The 17,186-nt window shown below is 36.3% G+C and overlaps 1 protein-coding gene across 12 annotated transcripts in view; it reads right to left on the bottom strand.

Annotated features, from left to right (window-relative positions):
- The window catches only part of NBEA (neurobeachin), a 684,640-nt gene that overhangs the window by 107,124 nt on the left and 560,330 nt on the right, over positions 1-17,186 (bottom strand). For all 12 annotated transcript variants that reach the window (XM_023250717.2, XM_023250724.2, XM_011286341.4 and 9 more), the window contains 2 exons: positions 12,994-13,109; positions 1,041-1,153 (listed from right to left, as the gene is read on the bottom strand). In XM_023250717.2, the coding sequence (XP_023106485.1) occupies positions 1,041-1,153; positions 12,994-13,109 (229 nt within the window). The remainder of the gene's footprint in view (positions 1-1,040; positions 1,154-12,993; positions 13,110-17,186) is intronic.

Below are 17,186 nucleotides of genomic sequence, written 5' to 3'. Positions count from 1 at the left end.
CTTGCTGAGCCCCTCAGCCCTCCCTGCACCCAAACCAAACGCACACACGTGTGCCCCCTAACCTGCTGCAGGATACTAAAGCGGACAACCAAGAATGGTAGAGGGGCGCCTGGGTAGCTCAGTCGGTTCAGCATCCAACACTTGATTTCGGTTCAGGTTGTGACCTCACGGTCCTGAGATCAGGCCCCACGTCAGCTCTGTGCTGGTCCTGGAGGCTGCTTAAGATTCTCTCTCTCCCTCTCTCTTTGTCCCTCCCCTGCTGGCATGCTCGTTCATGCTCTGCTCTCTTTCTCTCTCTCTCTCTCTCTCTCTCTCTCTCTCTCTCTCTCTCAAAAAAAAAAAAAGTATGATAGAAAAGAGAGCGAAATTCAGAGTGAATGAGCTGAGGCTTAAAATGGCTGAAGTGTATGTGTAAACTTTAGGGTCTGGCTCTGACATCAGCTTAGGCTCCAGAGAAGCATTTTGGGGCTTAGTTCCTAATTTTTCACTGCACTTCAAATAATTTAGTAACCCACTGAAGTTTTCTCTGGATAAATGAGGTAAACTAACTGAAAATTTGCTTTTTTATTCTTATCCACCATTATGTATTTTTTCTTGCCATTTTTTGGGGCCAAATCTTCTCTCTTGTATCTTAACAGATCCTTGATAAATTACTGTGCCCTACTTTTTTTCACTATTACGTTTCCCTACATAGCGCGTGTGTGTACAGATGGTCAAGATGATATGTCTTATCACCTAAGAAATATATCATAGAAATAATTTACCATAATATTTTGTTCTAATTTCAGGTTTTTTTTTACCTTGACCTTTGAAACCAAGGATATGTGAGCAACCTCTCCTTACATCTGCTTTTTCTCAAGTATGCATTTCATTTTGTCTATGCTAGTACTAATTTATCCTCTTACAGCTTAGTTCTTATGCTAAGAATTGATGTGCTTTAGTCACAGACCACAAAAGAAGATGCAGGTTTACTTCTTACAAATATACCTGGTAGGAACGCTTTTAGAATAAAGTCTTATGAAGAAAATTAACAAAGTTACCTTTGATAGATCCCTGAAGTTTCCTGGGAGAGTCAAGTCCAATTCTTCTGATTCGTAGTTTGTTAATACCCATGGAAACACAGGATATTGGTTCAGGTCATTATATGTCCGTCCTAGCCAAGAAAAAGAGAAATGAAAATCTGTACGCACGAATTGCTTATGAAATCGTTTCTGTTCTTATATAAGGAAACTATTGGATTTCAGAAAACAGTAACTTGTTTATTGAACTACGTCTTTGTTTAATAAAAAGCACTCTAGCAACAATGTGTTTCAAGTGAATTCACTCAATAATAATTAAGAAACGAGTAACTAGAATGACTTTTCATAATAGAAGCTTGTGGGAGAGACTGTTAGCTGTTGATCGTCATTGATTTATCTTCTTGGGCTAGACCACATTTCTCAACCTTCCTCACAGGCAGCTGTGGGCATGGCACTCAGAGGTTCAAATCTATAGAACATGAGCAGAAGTGATTTGCCCCACTCCTAGTCTTGACCCACTACAACCCGCCGCCACGCGGGCGCCTCCCTTCTCCATTGCTTCGCTGCCGGCTGTGATGACGATATGACCAGCCTGAAGAGCAGAGCCCTCCCTGCTGGTGAAGATTCCTAAAAGTGATCCTGGATGAGGTCCTCCTGCCGACCTGTACATTTGCAAGTTATGTGATGGTATTCTACTCCAATGACTATATACCTAGAAATTATATTGCCAGTGTACAGAATGCTACATTGAGCTTATACCAAGGGTTCTAAGGATCACTTGAGAAGGGCTCACGGGAGTACTCTGAAGCCAGAATGAAAAAGTTCAGAGACAGATGTCCCACACATTATGGATTATGTTATTTCACTTTAGGGGACAACTGCTGGACCTTTGGTTGGGTTTGCCGTTTATTTTTTCCTAGAATGACTTACGACTTTCACTGAAACACAGCGGGAAGGTGGAAAGTTTAGGGAAAGCACAGCACTGGCTTGCCCTCATAAACTGGTACTGAAATAACATGTGAGCAGAGGGAATTAAGAGAATCGCTGTTAAAGAAACAGGGGCCAAAGAAAACTTTTGTTGGACAAGGTTTTTTTTTTTTAGGTAAAAATATGTCATAATCTGATCATGGGCAACTTTCTAAACTTCCATTCAAATTCATACAAAAGAGTGATTTGACCAGTACTTCGTGATGGTTTACATGGATTTAATATAATTTATATCCATTTGTATAGATTTCATCCAGAATGCTTTAGTGCACACACCACATATAGCACGACGGTAACATAGATATGCATACGTTATCTTGTTTGTCGTCAAGAATTGTCATTAAATGATACCTACTTCCTGCAGCAGTTGGTAATTGTGATTGTGAAATAGAAAAAAAAAAAACGAACTATAATCCAAGGGAGAACTAAATGTGCTATTGCAAGCATCAGATCAAACTAATTCATTCATTTCATACACATTTTACTGGGTGACTATTTTACCTGTGAATCTATATTTTACAACAAAAATGACACATTGTTTTAGGTGTGTGCATTGATGTCGGTACGTATTATAGACGTAGGTGACCTGTAGACAGCACTTCCCCGGAATGAGGTGAGGGGCAGGTTCGGGCTCCCCTACCACACACCACAGCACTCACACAGATGTAAGTTGCCCCTAATGCACGTTTACTTGTCTGCTTCCCCATTACTCTGCACACTCACGAATGTAGAGTCTAGGGTTGTGTTTCATTTTTAATCTCAAACACACTGTTTGCCAATAAATGTCGGTGGAAGGAATGAATACACATATGATAAAAATGGCATAAAATGAACCAAATTTTAAAAGGTGAACAAACAGTCAAGTGAAAAAGGAAAGTTGCAGGATGGTCTCTTGGCGGATGAGGACCATGCAAAGGCAATGCACTACATACGAGACAGAGTGACATGGTGAACCATGAGGAAAATGTCTGCGGCTAGACAGCTCGGCCGATGAATGCACCTGTTTTATGTTTGTAAGTCTACTGGGAAGAATAATACTGATGAGAATAAATAAGAATTTGGAACCTTTATTAAAGTCTTGTGCATGAACATTTTCTGCCAAACCAGTATCACTGCAAACTACAAAGTATAAAAGTATAAAATTTTAAATGTATTATTGACAGCTCATGTATATGTTAACCTAGGACACCTGATTACTATCCATATTTTTTCCTACACATGGAATATATAGAGAGAGTCTAGATTGGTTAAGCAGAGCTATTTCTGGGATTCTAACTGGGCCCATGGCATATTTAAGGCTCTGTCGTTTTCTGGGTTACCATTCTACTTAAAAATCTGTCGGTTTCAATGAAAAATAGGTCTTCCACTAAATGAGTGTATTTTCATAGAATAATGTTGCTATTATTTATGTAACATACATTTATATTATTCATAAAAATGAATTAGTTGAAAATTAGATATCATAATTGTTTTTAAATTTTCTGATAAAGTTTTATACCATATACACTAAGGGGAAAAAAAAACCTCTCAAGATAAAATAAATAAAAAGCCAATTTCTCTTGACTCAGTACTTAAATGTATCATATAAATGCAAACAGCATAAAAATAGAGACCATATTTGAAGATACCAGCTTTTTAATAGAAGTGACTTTCTAATATAGGAAATGATAGAATAGTATTTCTGGAAAAAGAACAAAGCAAGCAAGCATTATCTTTAAAATACACACACAACATTGATGGATGCCAACACTCACAGTTTATGAAATTGCTCTCTGCAACATGTTTTGTAATTCACTTTTAATGATCTTTGGAAGGTTATTTCAAAATAAATTCTTAGGAAAATTTAGCAATATTTAAATTACGAAGGGTGATAGCACCATTTAAATTCTAATAAATACAAAAAAATTTTATAAATAAATGTACTTATACAGTTATAGTCAAACCTTTTTAAATAAAAATTTTCACATAAAAGCCTTGCAATATGGATAGTCAACATATATTTTTTATTTAAATGAAAAATGTTCAATGTATTTAAAAATCACATGGATGAAAAAGAATAATTAAATGGTACTTTGGGATTCTGTGTTCATGAATTAGCATGTTACTTAATTATTTTACTAAACACCTCAGTGAAACAAACAAACAAACAAAAAGACTTTACTAAATTAAAAAAAAATGAAATGTTTCCAAAGTAATACCTATTAGGTTCTGGCACTTGGAGGAACCTACTTATCAACTGTTCTGTTTTTTTTTGTTTTTTATATTTTGGGTTTTTTTTAAGGATAATTGAAATTTAGTAAATAACCTTATGCTGTAATTGGTAGGGTTCTTTTTTTTCCAGCAGTGGTAAGTGCTGATTTTTTTTTTTAACTAACTATGCTCATAAGGTTTTATCTTAGAAGATGAATATTAAATATTGCAAGCCTATGACACTAATCTACTCAAACAATAAAAGTGAAGCACAGTAAATGAGATCTCAGAAACACTGGATACGTTTCTTCATTTAAAGAAAAAAACTTTTTAATTAAACCATCCAATTTAATGTTTTTATATGGCACTTTAGTTTTGAAGGTAAAGTGATCTAGAGACAGCTGACAAAGAAATTATAACTGCAATTCCTTGGTGAAAATGTTAATGACAGCAAAATATTGTTTAATTAGATGATTGCAGCATCTGGATTAACACTCTTTAAGAGCGATGTTCCTGTGCTTGTCTGCTTCTTCACACTTTACAGACATTTTGTCATCTCTAGGTCATTAGGAAAGAATTTTTAATGATTTTTCTAGAAGCAAGCAGTTCAAGTTACATCTAATTAGATGACAATAATAAGCCCAACACATGCAGTAGCTAAATATATACATAATTAACCAGGGAGGGCTTGTACATCACAGAGTAAAAAAGTGGAAAATGCTAAACAGGAGAAAAAGGTTGGGGTTGGGGAAGTGGTGCTGAATTCATTAGCTGATCATATGAAACACAACTCGAAAACCTTTAGAAAAATCCTCAGACCTAACAGAATCATTTAGACAAAGCTATGTTAGCAATCACTCTGCTATTGTCTTAAATGCAAGAATGCCAGGTTTTAACATCTTGTTCATGGTAGTATCTAATAAGGTATAAAATGAGGCATAGGTTGTATCTTTCAGAACACAATGAACAGAAATCGGGTCAACTCCAGGAATTAAAGGTTGAAACCATATTTTATTTGAACTCCAAGCATTATTAAGATTCTTCTACATGTAAAAAAAATAAAAAAGAAAAGAAAAAATTCTTCTACGTAAATCTTCCAAAACTTAATGTTCCTTGAAAACAAAACAAAACAAAACAAAACAAAACAAAACCATGTGTTTCAGAAATAGTTACATAAATTATACCAGAGTCCTGAGCTGGACTTTCATGCAGTTTTAAAAATCATGTCTTCCCAAGAACATTTAATGAAATCAAAAAAATAGAATCCGAACCTGCATTTGTAGCAGGTTCCCAATGAGACAGGCACACATGGAAAAAGAAAAAAGAAAAAAGCCACCAAAATTGTTAATGTGATATATACGGCTAGGCTTATGAGTGAGTTAATTTATATTTCCAATTTTCTATAATGAATATTTATTAAATTTATAAGGAGAACAAAATAAAGGCCATGAAAACATCTGTGAGTTTTTAGGTGTCTTTTAAAAATAGTACGTTTTCAGAATATTTGATAAACTTTTCATGTAAAGTATCTTTACAAAACTCACTATATATAATATAATAAAATGTGTGCTTATTTATATGCAATTATGTATATATACATGTATCACATGAGGGTCTAAAAAAATCTAATAATGCATTAATACTAAGACACTGTTGCCGTATGCTTTATACAGAATCTTATTATTTTTTTTTAATTTTTTTTTCAACGTTTTTGTTTGTTTCTGGGACAGAGAGAGACAGAGCATGAATGGGGGAGGGGCAGAGAGAGAGGGAGACACAGAATTGGAAACAGGCTCCAGGCTCCGAGCCATCAGCCCAGAGCCTGACGCGGGGCTCGAACTCACGGACCGCGAGATCGTGACCTGGCTGAAGTCGGACGCTTACCCGACTGCGCCACCCAGGCGCCCCCAGAATCTTATTTTTAAAAGCATCTTGAAAGGAGAAAAGCAAAATTGCCAAGTATGACAGACCTCAAAATATGAAGAACAAGAAATGGGGCATAAATGTATTATATATGTCATGCTAAAACAATATTTTGGAGAAAAAAGGTTGAGTCTGAGAGTGTAAGACAGGAACCAAAATGCTTTTTTACAGAAAATGTAAATTTACTAAGTCACATTAGCCTGTATTTTTAAAAATGTGAAGCCAAGAAAGATTGTTTCTTTTTTCCAGATTCCCATCCTGTAACTTTTCTACTTTATTTTTCATTCTTTTAAGTTTATGTATTTATTTTGAGAGAGAGAGGCAGAGAGAGAGGGAGAGAGAGAATCCCAAGCAGGCTCTACACTGTCAGCATAAAACCTGATGCAGGGTTCGAACTCACAAACCTGTGAGATCACAACCTGAGCCGAGATCAAGAATCAGATCAAGTGTTACCCACTGAGCCACCCAGGCATTTTGTAAATCTTCTCTTTAATCCAGGAAATTTAAAGAATCTCTCATCTAGCAATTCTCGTAAATTCATATAACAGATCACACAATCGAGCAAAACACTTGCAAAGCCTAAGTATAAATCAGTTCAATTTAAAGGGTATTTACTTAGCAAAACTTGCTTTTTTTCTGTAGCAATCTCATAATCTCATTAGAGAGATGAAATATACACATAAAATGCTAAGGACAAATTAGCATAAATGCCAAAATATATGATATAGACAGTGCTATAGAAGATATGAGTGCTATGGAGGATTAATACAATTATCTTTAGGTATATCTTTTATTTATTTTTTTTAAGTTTATTTACTTTGAGAGAGACAGAGTGGAGGAGAGCAGAGAAAGAGAATCCCAAGCACGCTCCACGTTGTCAGCATGGAGCCTGATGAGGGCCTCGAACTCACGAACCAGGAGATCATGACCCGAGCAGAGGTCAAAAGTCAGATGCCTAACTGACTGAGTTACCCAGTAGCCCCTCTTTAAGGGGTATATCTTTTAAGGAATATAGAGGTGGTGCAATGGTTCTCAAAGTGTGGGCCCTAGACCAGTGGTATCAGCATCACCTGGAAACTTGTTAGGAATGCAAATTCTTGAGCCCCACCCTCAAGCTACTGAGTCAGAAGCTCTGGGGATGGGGTCCAATGATCCTTGTTTTAGTAAGCCCTCCAGGTGATTCTGAGAACCACTGGTATCCTGGAGGATGCTGGCTTGGTGGCCATGTTGCTGGTGTTGACCGTGTGGCTGGTGGTGCTCGGCCAAGTCCCTCTCCAGGAGTCACCAGCATCAGAAGAAAGCCCTCTCACACAAGATCCTGTCTCCTTTCCAGGAATCTGCATCCAGTGATAGCAGTGTGGAGGAGGTAATGAAGGCCTGGCCACCTTGCTTCAAGGCAAGACAACTCTGAACTTCTAGCTCCTGTCTCCCTTGCCTTTTCCGCACCGCCTTGGGCTTCAATTTCTCTTTCTGCTGAGTTCTACTTTCTTCACTCTCCTACAGACGTGATCACAAAGGTGCTTTCCAACAAACTTCCTGCAAGCAAGTCTCTGTCTCAAAAAGTGTTTCTCTGGATCTGAGACTTAGCTGAAAATAATACCAGGTTCTACATCAGAAGTGGTAATTCCACGCCCGGTTCTAGTGCTAGAATATCAGTATCTGCAAAACTCATGGCCACAAATAAACTTTCAAAGCTTATTTTGATGAAATATAAAAGAAAATGATAAAATTATTGCAAGTCTTTAATTGTTTAGGTTTTTAAGCATTCAATAGAATAAAGCTGATGACTTGAGAGGAAATTGAATGGTGCCATGAATATCTGGAAGCAAACTTGTTAAGGGAGCTGTGGAGCCGAACTACTTACATCAGAATTCTGACTTTATCACTTGTTAGCTCTGTGACTTGGGCAAGTTATCTACCTTCTCTGTACTTTATTTTCTCACTTGTGAAATGGGAATAAGAACAGAACCTAACTCTTAGGGTTACTGTTGCATTTAAATGAGTAAATACACATAAAGTACCTATAAAAATATTTGGAACATTCTAAATTGCTCAATAAATGCTAACTATTGTTTATGGTTTCTTTATGTTAATTATAATATTAAAGAACTATTTCCAAAAGAAACCATAACACTAAACAAAGAAATAATAAAAATATTTATTTTTTCTGAAGCTTGATATTAAGAATAATTAAGGAGATGTTCTAAAAAAAGGCATTTGTAATACTATCAGCCAACCATGTACTGGCTTTGGATTACCCAGGAAATGAAATACAATTTGTCAGTAAGAACACTAACATCCTTTCAAGAAATGATAAATCTTAAGTTTCAATCAATGGCCTTAAATAAGTATTTATTGAACAACAACTGCATTCTCAAAACCATGTGACATAACAACATAATTATTTAGTGGAACCCATGTTAGTAAAGTGATACTGACTCAATGTAACATCTTTACAGCTGCCTTTATTCTAGGATCCATAGAGAACTCTGAAAAATGTTTCAATAAGAAGAAATGAATGGATACATTTTCCTCCACAAATCAGAAACATTGGCAATTCTAATTACTTCCCTAACAAATACTCAATTTGGCTTTAGTGAAGCATCTCTATAAAACCATCACCCAAATCTTGAATGCCAGTGCTCTGTACAAAATGGCACTCCTACTTAAAACTTGAGGATGATGGCCAGGGAAGAATTAGCAGGACTGTATCCAAGGAAAGTACCTCAGGATATTTACATTCATAGCTTTTTTTTTTTTTTTTCAATTGTCATTCCAATTCCACTTCTGTATAAAGATTCATGTTGCCTGGATAATCATCTATCTAGACAAAATCCTTTAAGAGCTAATTCAAAGTCCACCTTTTCTATGAGGCTTCCTTTGAACAGACTATCTCATCCTCATCTGCCACTTTTGTAAACTCTTAATGACTGTTAATGGCATGTAACTGCATGATTTCTTATATATTCTAAATGTTTTTATATGCAAATATTGTTCTGTTAATTAGATCTTAAATGGCTAGAGCAATGGTGCTCAAACTATATATGTATCAGAACCATCTAGAAAGCTTGCTGAAATGCAGATTGCTGGGCCCACTCCCCGGGCCTCAAATTCAGTAAGTCGGAGGAGTCTTCTGAGAATAGTCACCTCTCACAAGTCTCCAAGTGACACTGCCAACCACCAAACTAGAGCACATTACAGTGACTTCTCCTTTTTGTACAATGACACTCTACATGGAGTCATGCACTTCTCCCCCCACCCCCCCCCCCCCCCCACTCTTTGCCATGCCTACTGCCTCCTTAACTCTCCTAATACAACTCTTCACTCCACATCTTCTTTTCTCTTGGAATGCCCTCTGTTTACTTTCCAGTGACTTCTTATATTATACTTTTCAATTTAAGTGTTACCTATGAAAAGCGTTCCCTGATCTCTTAGTTACAAATAATGCCTTCTAGTTCTGTGACCCCAAATGGCTTTGTATGTTCTCCTGTTCTAATAATTATCACTTTTTCGTGGAATTGCTGGTGTGCCTATGTTTCGCCAACTACGCCATCATCTTTTCAAAGGCAGAAACCACACTCTAGTTTCCTCTGCAGTGTCAGAACCAGAGTGTGTGTTCAGCGACTATTTACTAAAAAACTGAACACATTGGCTTCGTATCTAGAGACCTGTAATCCACTCCTATCAACAGCTCTCCCTAACTGTAGGCTATCTCATTTCCGATTCAGGCCATACATCGTCATCAGTTTCATTTTCCTAAAACTCTATATTGTGTCCCCTTCTACTCCAAAACCATACTGACCTCTTAAGAGTCTAAGATCAGGCTCTTTACAATCTGGCTCTTACCGATAGCTCCAATATTCTCTGCTCTGAGCCAAGATACGATACCCGTGTCCACTGAACACATCACATGTCCAACCGGCAGAAATATTTGTAAAGCTCTGCTCTTTTTTTCCTCCCCAGACAAACACATCTTTAAAATTCCTCCACTCTGCTTAGCTCTCAGAGCATTCATTATTTACAGCACTTATTCAGCACTTAACATCAGCTGTCTTAAAATGCTCTCTTATTTATGTATAGTTCATTTACCCATCCAGTTGTAAGTGCTCTGAGCTCCTAGTCCCAATTTTATACTTCATTTTATCCCGCCGTCTACAACAGACGGGCTTCAATGTTTAGATATGATCATTATAAAGGAAAGGCCCAATAAATTCTTTTTTAAAAAGCCAGTGGCCTATACATTCTTTATGTCATCAAATGAAACAGACCCCAGTGATTCAAAAGAGAGTAGAATGACACTGAGACATCCCTTAGGATCTGCATGCTCTGGCTCAGAAACCCAAAGACTGTCCCAACCAGGAAAAAAAAACAGTGTCTGTATTGCTCAGGTATAGCTTACAGATGGGAACACAATGTTATCTTATCCAGACTGCAATCTTTCCGGAGCTTGACAGAGAAAGAAACTCCCAGACAGCAACAGGCATGGGGTAGGCGGTGGTTATAGGCGGTACTGTACCATATTGTGGGAAGTGTATCTGACATCAGTGAAATCAGTGACATCAGTAGTGGGAAGGGATGGAGACTAGAAGAGTCCTTTAGAACAATGAACTAGACCACATTCCATCCAGAAAGACAGCAAGAAACCCACCTTAGAATGGCAGAACAGTTTAATATAAATGCCAGCTCGACTGGAAACTGAACTGTGAGTGAGGTATATCACCCTGTCTTCCAGTTTTATATACAACAGCTCCAAATAGTTAACACAGCCAAGGAAAAAAATCTTATGCCCATCCATGACATATGGTAGACAATTAGCCCTGATAGATCTCTCAAGCATAGATAACAGAGAAGCCTAACACAGGGAATATGGAAAAACACTGCAGAAAAATGTAAAGAGACCAAACATTATCCTAAAAATCAGGTAAAGATCCATGTAGCTGAAAATGATGTACTGCATTAACAAGGAGAAAATTTTAGTAGAGTTTGAAATCCTTCAAAATATGCAAAATATAGGGACTCCAAAAAATATGAGTTCTGTAAGAACATAGATTCTGGGTAGTAAATCATATTGACAAAAATAAGCAGTGAACAAGAAGTAAATTGACTTTAAGTTCTTATATAGGAGTGATTAGAACTGCTGATTCATATTTGACTTCAAAAATAAGGAAAATATACTTTAGAGGGTTTTTAAAAATGTAAACATATCTCTAGGAGAATTAATAACAGGATTGCTACAGTCACTAACAAAGTGGGAGAAATTTTATAAGGCCAAAGAAAAACAAAAGAATACAAAATTTTTTTTTAATAGTATAAAATGAGACAATATACGACCAAACGTATCACTTGATACAACAGATGTAAACAGATTAAATATGGTTACTGAAAGAGCAAAGTCCAGGACAGGGTTACAACCTGAAACTCCATCTATGCTCTAGGACAAAGTTGGCACACCTCAGATTCTATCCTTCTCTTTGGCACTGAAGCTTCTTTTTGCTACATCATGCGGTTACCTGCCTATGCTAGTGAAGGTTTTTATATTTCAGATATTTAAGTTCACTCTATCTGTACATGGACACAATATGTGCCAATTAAACAGTATAACCTGTTTCTTATATCTTTAAGGGAGCAAATAGGTTTCTTTAAGATATAAACATCATGCTTACTGACATATATATGTGTATATACATGTATATATACACATATATACATGTATATACACATATATATTATATATACAAAAGACATCATGAATATATCATGAAGGTACACGTAGAGGATGGAGATGTGTGTACACAATATACAATAAAATTTAATTTACCTAATAGACCTTTGGTTGTATCTCTAGTATCCTATTCACAAAGGCATTACATTACAATATGTATTAAATGATTAAAATGTAAAAACATTTTCAACAACTTTTTTATCCCTTTTGTTCACAAATTGTGTTCTCTTGCCTATCTAATATATATCTGCATCACCCATATTTACTATGTGTACCTCTATAGCATCCATATTCACACATATGTGATTGATTTAAGAAGAGATATTACACAGTTATCCTTTTTAAGCAATTATTCAGAGAACATGTCTCTAAATTCATGGTCCTGAGCCTTCATTCATAATAGAACAAGAACCAAAGGGGAGCATATGTGTTTATATAGTTACTTCAATTCATGTTATTCCAAGAAGTTTTTGCAGAGCCTGATTTATAGAGGTAAACTTTTTGTAATTCAACATGAATAAGGGCTTTTGGAACTTAATTTAGGAAAAAAGAAAGAGGCACTTAAATCTCATAAATATGTTTAACCACAGACAGCCAATGATTTAACAGGAAAACAAAGCCACTACCTTCTTTTAATTTGCAGGCACAGTACTGCTGAGGTTGATGGCAGTTACTCATCATTTAGAAATGCAATCTGATTTTATATTTTTATTCGAAGATTTTAAGAAGAAAAGATCCTGTAACCCAATCATGCCATAATCCAGGTGACATCTGTACTAGGCAGAATCCTGTTGTTATTCTCCTGTCTAGCTGCTATTGCCGAGAATGACAAAGTAGGGAAATTACATTTTCCCATTATTATTTCCAGACACTTTCTGGCAATGGTTTGTTGACTCTAATAAACCTTCAGACAAAGCTGTCAGCAAAGGAAATGGCAAAGGGGAGCAAGGAAAAGGCTCTTCAACAACAAATGCATCTAAAACCTCAGTGCCAGCTTGTACCATTTCTGATAACATCTAACGTGAGTGCTCCCACATTTATTCTAATGCTGTATTTGAATTCCAGGAAAAAAAATGCATTCCATCAAGTCATATTACCAATGCTTTTGATGAACACAAATGTATTATGAAATTAAAGAATGAGATGTCTTACCTGCTATAGTATTAAGAAACATCAAGTATTCGAAGTTGGAAATTTCCCTTCTTTGCCAACGCTGAGTCATGTTGGAAGATTTGTAAAGCTGGCGAGGGGTGGCCAGCGATATCCTCCTAGAAATTAAGCAAACCATAACAAACACAGTCTCTTTTAACTCATGCCTTTTAAAAATCAGTATTAACTAATACATTGGTTTGGTGTCAATCCACTTAAAATAATTAATGGTTTATCCTTAGGTAGATTAAAAAATACATTTTAATTGCAGATATTAGCAATCTTTCAAAATTCTACCATAGAAAAGATACATTTAGTTATTCGGAATAAGCCAACATGAAAACACCTTTTTAAAATTTTTTATTTTTTAATTTACATCCAAGTTAATTAGCATATACTGCAACAATGATTTCAGGAGTAGATTCCTTAATGCCCCTTACCCATTTAGCCCACCCCCCACCACACACCCGTTCCAGGAACCCTCTGTTTGGTCTCCATATTTAAGAGGCTCTTATGTTTTTGTTCCCCTCCCTGTTTTTATATTATTTTTGCTTCCCTTCCCCTATGTTCATCTGTTTTGTCTCTTTAAGTCCTCATATGAGTGAAGTCATATATTTGTCTTTCTCTGACTAATTTCGCTTAGCATAGTATCCTCCAGTTCCATCCACATAGTTGCAAATGGCAAGATTTCATTCTTTTTGACTGCTGAGTAATACTCCATTGTATATATACCACATCTTCTTTATCTAATGAAAACACCTTTTTGTATAATATGGCTGCCAATGGGTATTTTACAAGTCAACAAGACCAAAAAAGGTGAAACTACACTCAAGTAAAAGTAGCTTGTGAACAATATAGCAAATCTACTCCATGCTAATAAGCTACGTAGGCAGGTAGTCAGGTGCCAGCTTGTAAGCATTTGATTTAAACCTCATATAATAATGGCTGCCACTGAACTTTATATATGGATACAGTTGTGTTATTGTGGCAGGCCTCCACAAAGAGTGTGCGTGGGAGTACAGCCTCTACCTACGCTGTACGTATCCCTCTAACGATGTAAAAAAACAATCCGGGAACTTTGAAAACATATGAATTCAGAAGAAGGGACACAGGAATAGCTCAAGGGAGTAAAATCGGGACAATCTGTGTAAATTATGAACTTTCTGAGGTTCATTGTGTTTATGTAAAAAGGAATGAAAGTGACCTGTATTTGTAAAAGTCTGCTAAAGCCACTGAGTTTCTAAAATGATCACTAACCTAAGACAAAGGTTCCTAAATGTTTTCAATTCATGCTACCCTTGGTATGTCAAGGACTTTTTCATGTTGTCCCTGGGCCAAGAGAAATACCTAACAGTCATGTTTATTAGGTGGTTAGATCCAAATAATAAATACATAAGTCTTAACAACTAAGTAGCTGTTGGAAAATATAATACTCATAAATTGAAATAAAAATAGTATTTTTACTTCATTCTTAAATAACTACAATTACTTAGTAAAGGGATGTGTGCACCGTGGGCTTTGCACAGCTTCTTAAGCCTTGTTGTTATATCTGACACCACTCCTTACACCTCCTGTTCCATACTGAGTTTCATGCAGCTCCTTTTTTTAAATTTTTATCATAGCAACTCCCAAAAACTGGTTCTACAAAGCTAAGATGTCATGAAAAAGAACAAAGTGCTATCTAATGTTGAAATGTAGAACTAGCTTGAGCTAAGAGTTTGTGCGGTATCTGACAGGTGGTGCTGTTCTTCCTTAAAAAGCATGAAATGCCCTGCAGAAGCCTGTGAGTTCACTGTGACATCCCAGGTTCCCTGATGCTCAGTTTGGGAACTGTGGACTTAAGACTATTTTTGTTTCATGGATTATTGTCAAATATTTCTATGTGCACGGAATCTTAATAGGCGCTGTCTTGTACATAGTAGGAGCTAAAATACATATTAGTTGAGGAAAAGGAGCGGGGGAAGGATGGAAAGGAACTTGTTATCTCAAACTCAAATCCGAATTATGAATTCTAAGAATAATTAGGTGTAACTCAATGTTTAAAATATTAACTTTTTAAAAAACTTTGCTAGTAATGTATATTTGACTCACTCCAAATGAACCATATGAGTCTAATGATTCACTTCATTGCAATGGTAAATGGTATATGTATTTCATACATCAATTCTGTAATTCGGTACATTTTTCAATTAACTTATAATATGATTTTTACAGTGCTTCCAGATTTTGATCCATACTGATATCAATATTTAAAATTTCTCCAGCTTTACTTCTACTCACACAACTATTTTATGTAGTAAACTTTATCCCTGATCCTGACTTTGTCATGGCAACAGGCTAACACAGGCTCTGAATCATCAAAGAATTAATAAACTTTGCTTAGTCCGATTTGCATTGTGCTATTATAATCACATGTTTGGTCCAATTTGCACAGTATTACTATTGTAATCACATTCTTGCTAATCTAAAATTCTTACCTGCAGCACGCTCAGAGAAGTCTGCTAAAATTTTACAATATATATCATAAAATGTTGAATGCCTTTGTTGACATTTTGAACCCAAACAATTTAAGAAGAAAATTGCTGATCTGGAAATAATTCTGACCATCAAAAATATCCCCAAACCAAAAATCACACAAATCCTGCTAAGTACCAATAATGGGAATCATGGGAGAAAGTTATCATGTCATTCTTAGAGAAAGTAATAGAAAAATGTGGGCATGGGAAAGGAATTGTGAAAAGCCACTTATCAGCAGGTCTAGGAAAATGACCAGCTTTTCCTGTTTACTGCTTCACCTTTTCCACCATAAACTCATTGAGAGCAGTAAGTTTTACTTACTATTATATGATTTGCTTTTAGCAATACTTAGTATATAGTGGGGTCTCAGTAAGTCCATACTAAATGACTTGAATTATTGGCCACCCTCTAAGAAAAAATGGCTAAAAAGATATGTGATGCCAAAAAATTAAATAATTCAATCATATGAAGAAGAAGAATGGGAAACAGTAAATCAATAGGTCTGTTCAAAACATCTACAACAAATTTAGATATTAAATGAGGATGGCTGGTATGTATTTGGGCTATAGTACGATGCTTTTAAAATATATATTTTTTAATGTTTTATTTATTTTTGAGACAGAGAGAGACAGAGCATGAGTAGGGGAGGGACAGAGAGAGGGACGCACAGAATCCAAAGCAGGCTCCAGGCTCTGAGCTGCCAGCACAGAGCCTGACGTGGGGCTCAAATTCACATACTGTGAGATCATGACCTGAGTCAAAGTCGGACGCTTAACCGACTGAACCACCCAGGTGCCCCATACATTACGATGCTTTTAGAATCAGGGGATAAGATGAAGACAAACTGCCCTCTGAGATAAAAGCTACTAAGTACCACAATACATGGCAACCATTTAAAATCACAAACCTTATGGATACAACCAGATGTATCTTTGGTAAGTAAATAATCTAATTAAATCCAAAGTTAATTGTGCGATCTGAATAGAAAAATGCATTGACCAAACAATGGTAATCAGTATGGAAACCAGAATATGGGCAAGTTTTTGCTGGTATTTTTCAATCATTATGCAGGGGTGATGGTATTGTTCTTATGAGCAATGTGGGAAACCTTGACAGATGTCACAGGATAGAAATGAAGGGTGTGAGCTATGAACTTGGGCAAGATAAGTAACTTATCTAAATCAAAATTTTCCTAGCTGTACAATGGGATGATAATCCCAATGTTTTAGGAATGTGGTTGTTTTAAGAATTAAGGGCAAAGAGGGTGCCTGGTAGGCTTACTTGGTTAAGCCTCTGAATTTCAGTTTTGGCTCAGGTCATGATCCCACAGTTCATGGGATCAAGCCCTGCATCAGGCTCTGCACTGTGGCACAGAGCCTGCTTCCGATTCTCTCCCTCTCTCTGCCCCTCTACTACTCGTACCTTCTCTTTCTCTCAAAATAAATAAAAAAACGTTAAAAAATAGAATTAAGGACAGAGAGCTCCCTTTTGGCACATGAAGACATAGCGAGATGGCCATCTATGAACCAGGAGATGGGTTGTAGTCAGATACCAAATTTGCTAGCATCGTGATCTTAAGACTTCTAGCCTCACAGAATTTCAAGAATTTGTTGTTTATAAGCTAGAAGAAGAAGAAGAAGAAGAAGAAGAAGAAGAAGAAGAAGAAGAAGAAGAAGGCA

Source organism: Felis catus, chromosome A1, assembly GCF_018350175.1.
Source record: "Felis catus isolate Fca126 chromosome A1, F.catus_Fca126_mat1.0, whole genome shotgun sequence".
NCBI classification, from domain to species: Eukaryota; Metazoa; Chordata; class Mammalia; order Carnivora; family Felidae; genus Felis; species Felis catus.
The sequence above is the reverse complement of the archived record's forward strand: the minus strand, read 5'-3'. Positions and strand labels throughout refer to the sequence as shown.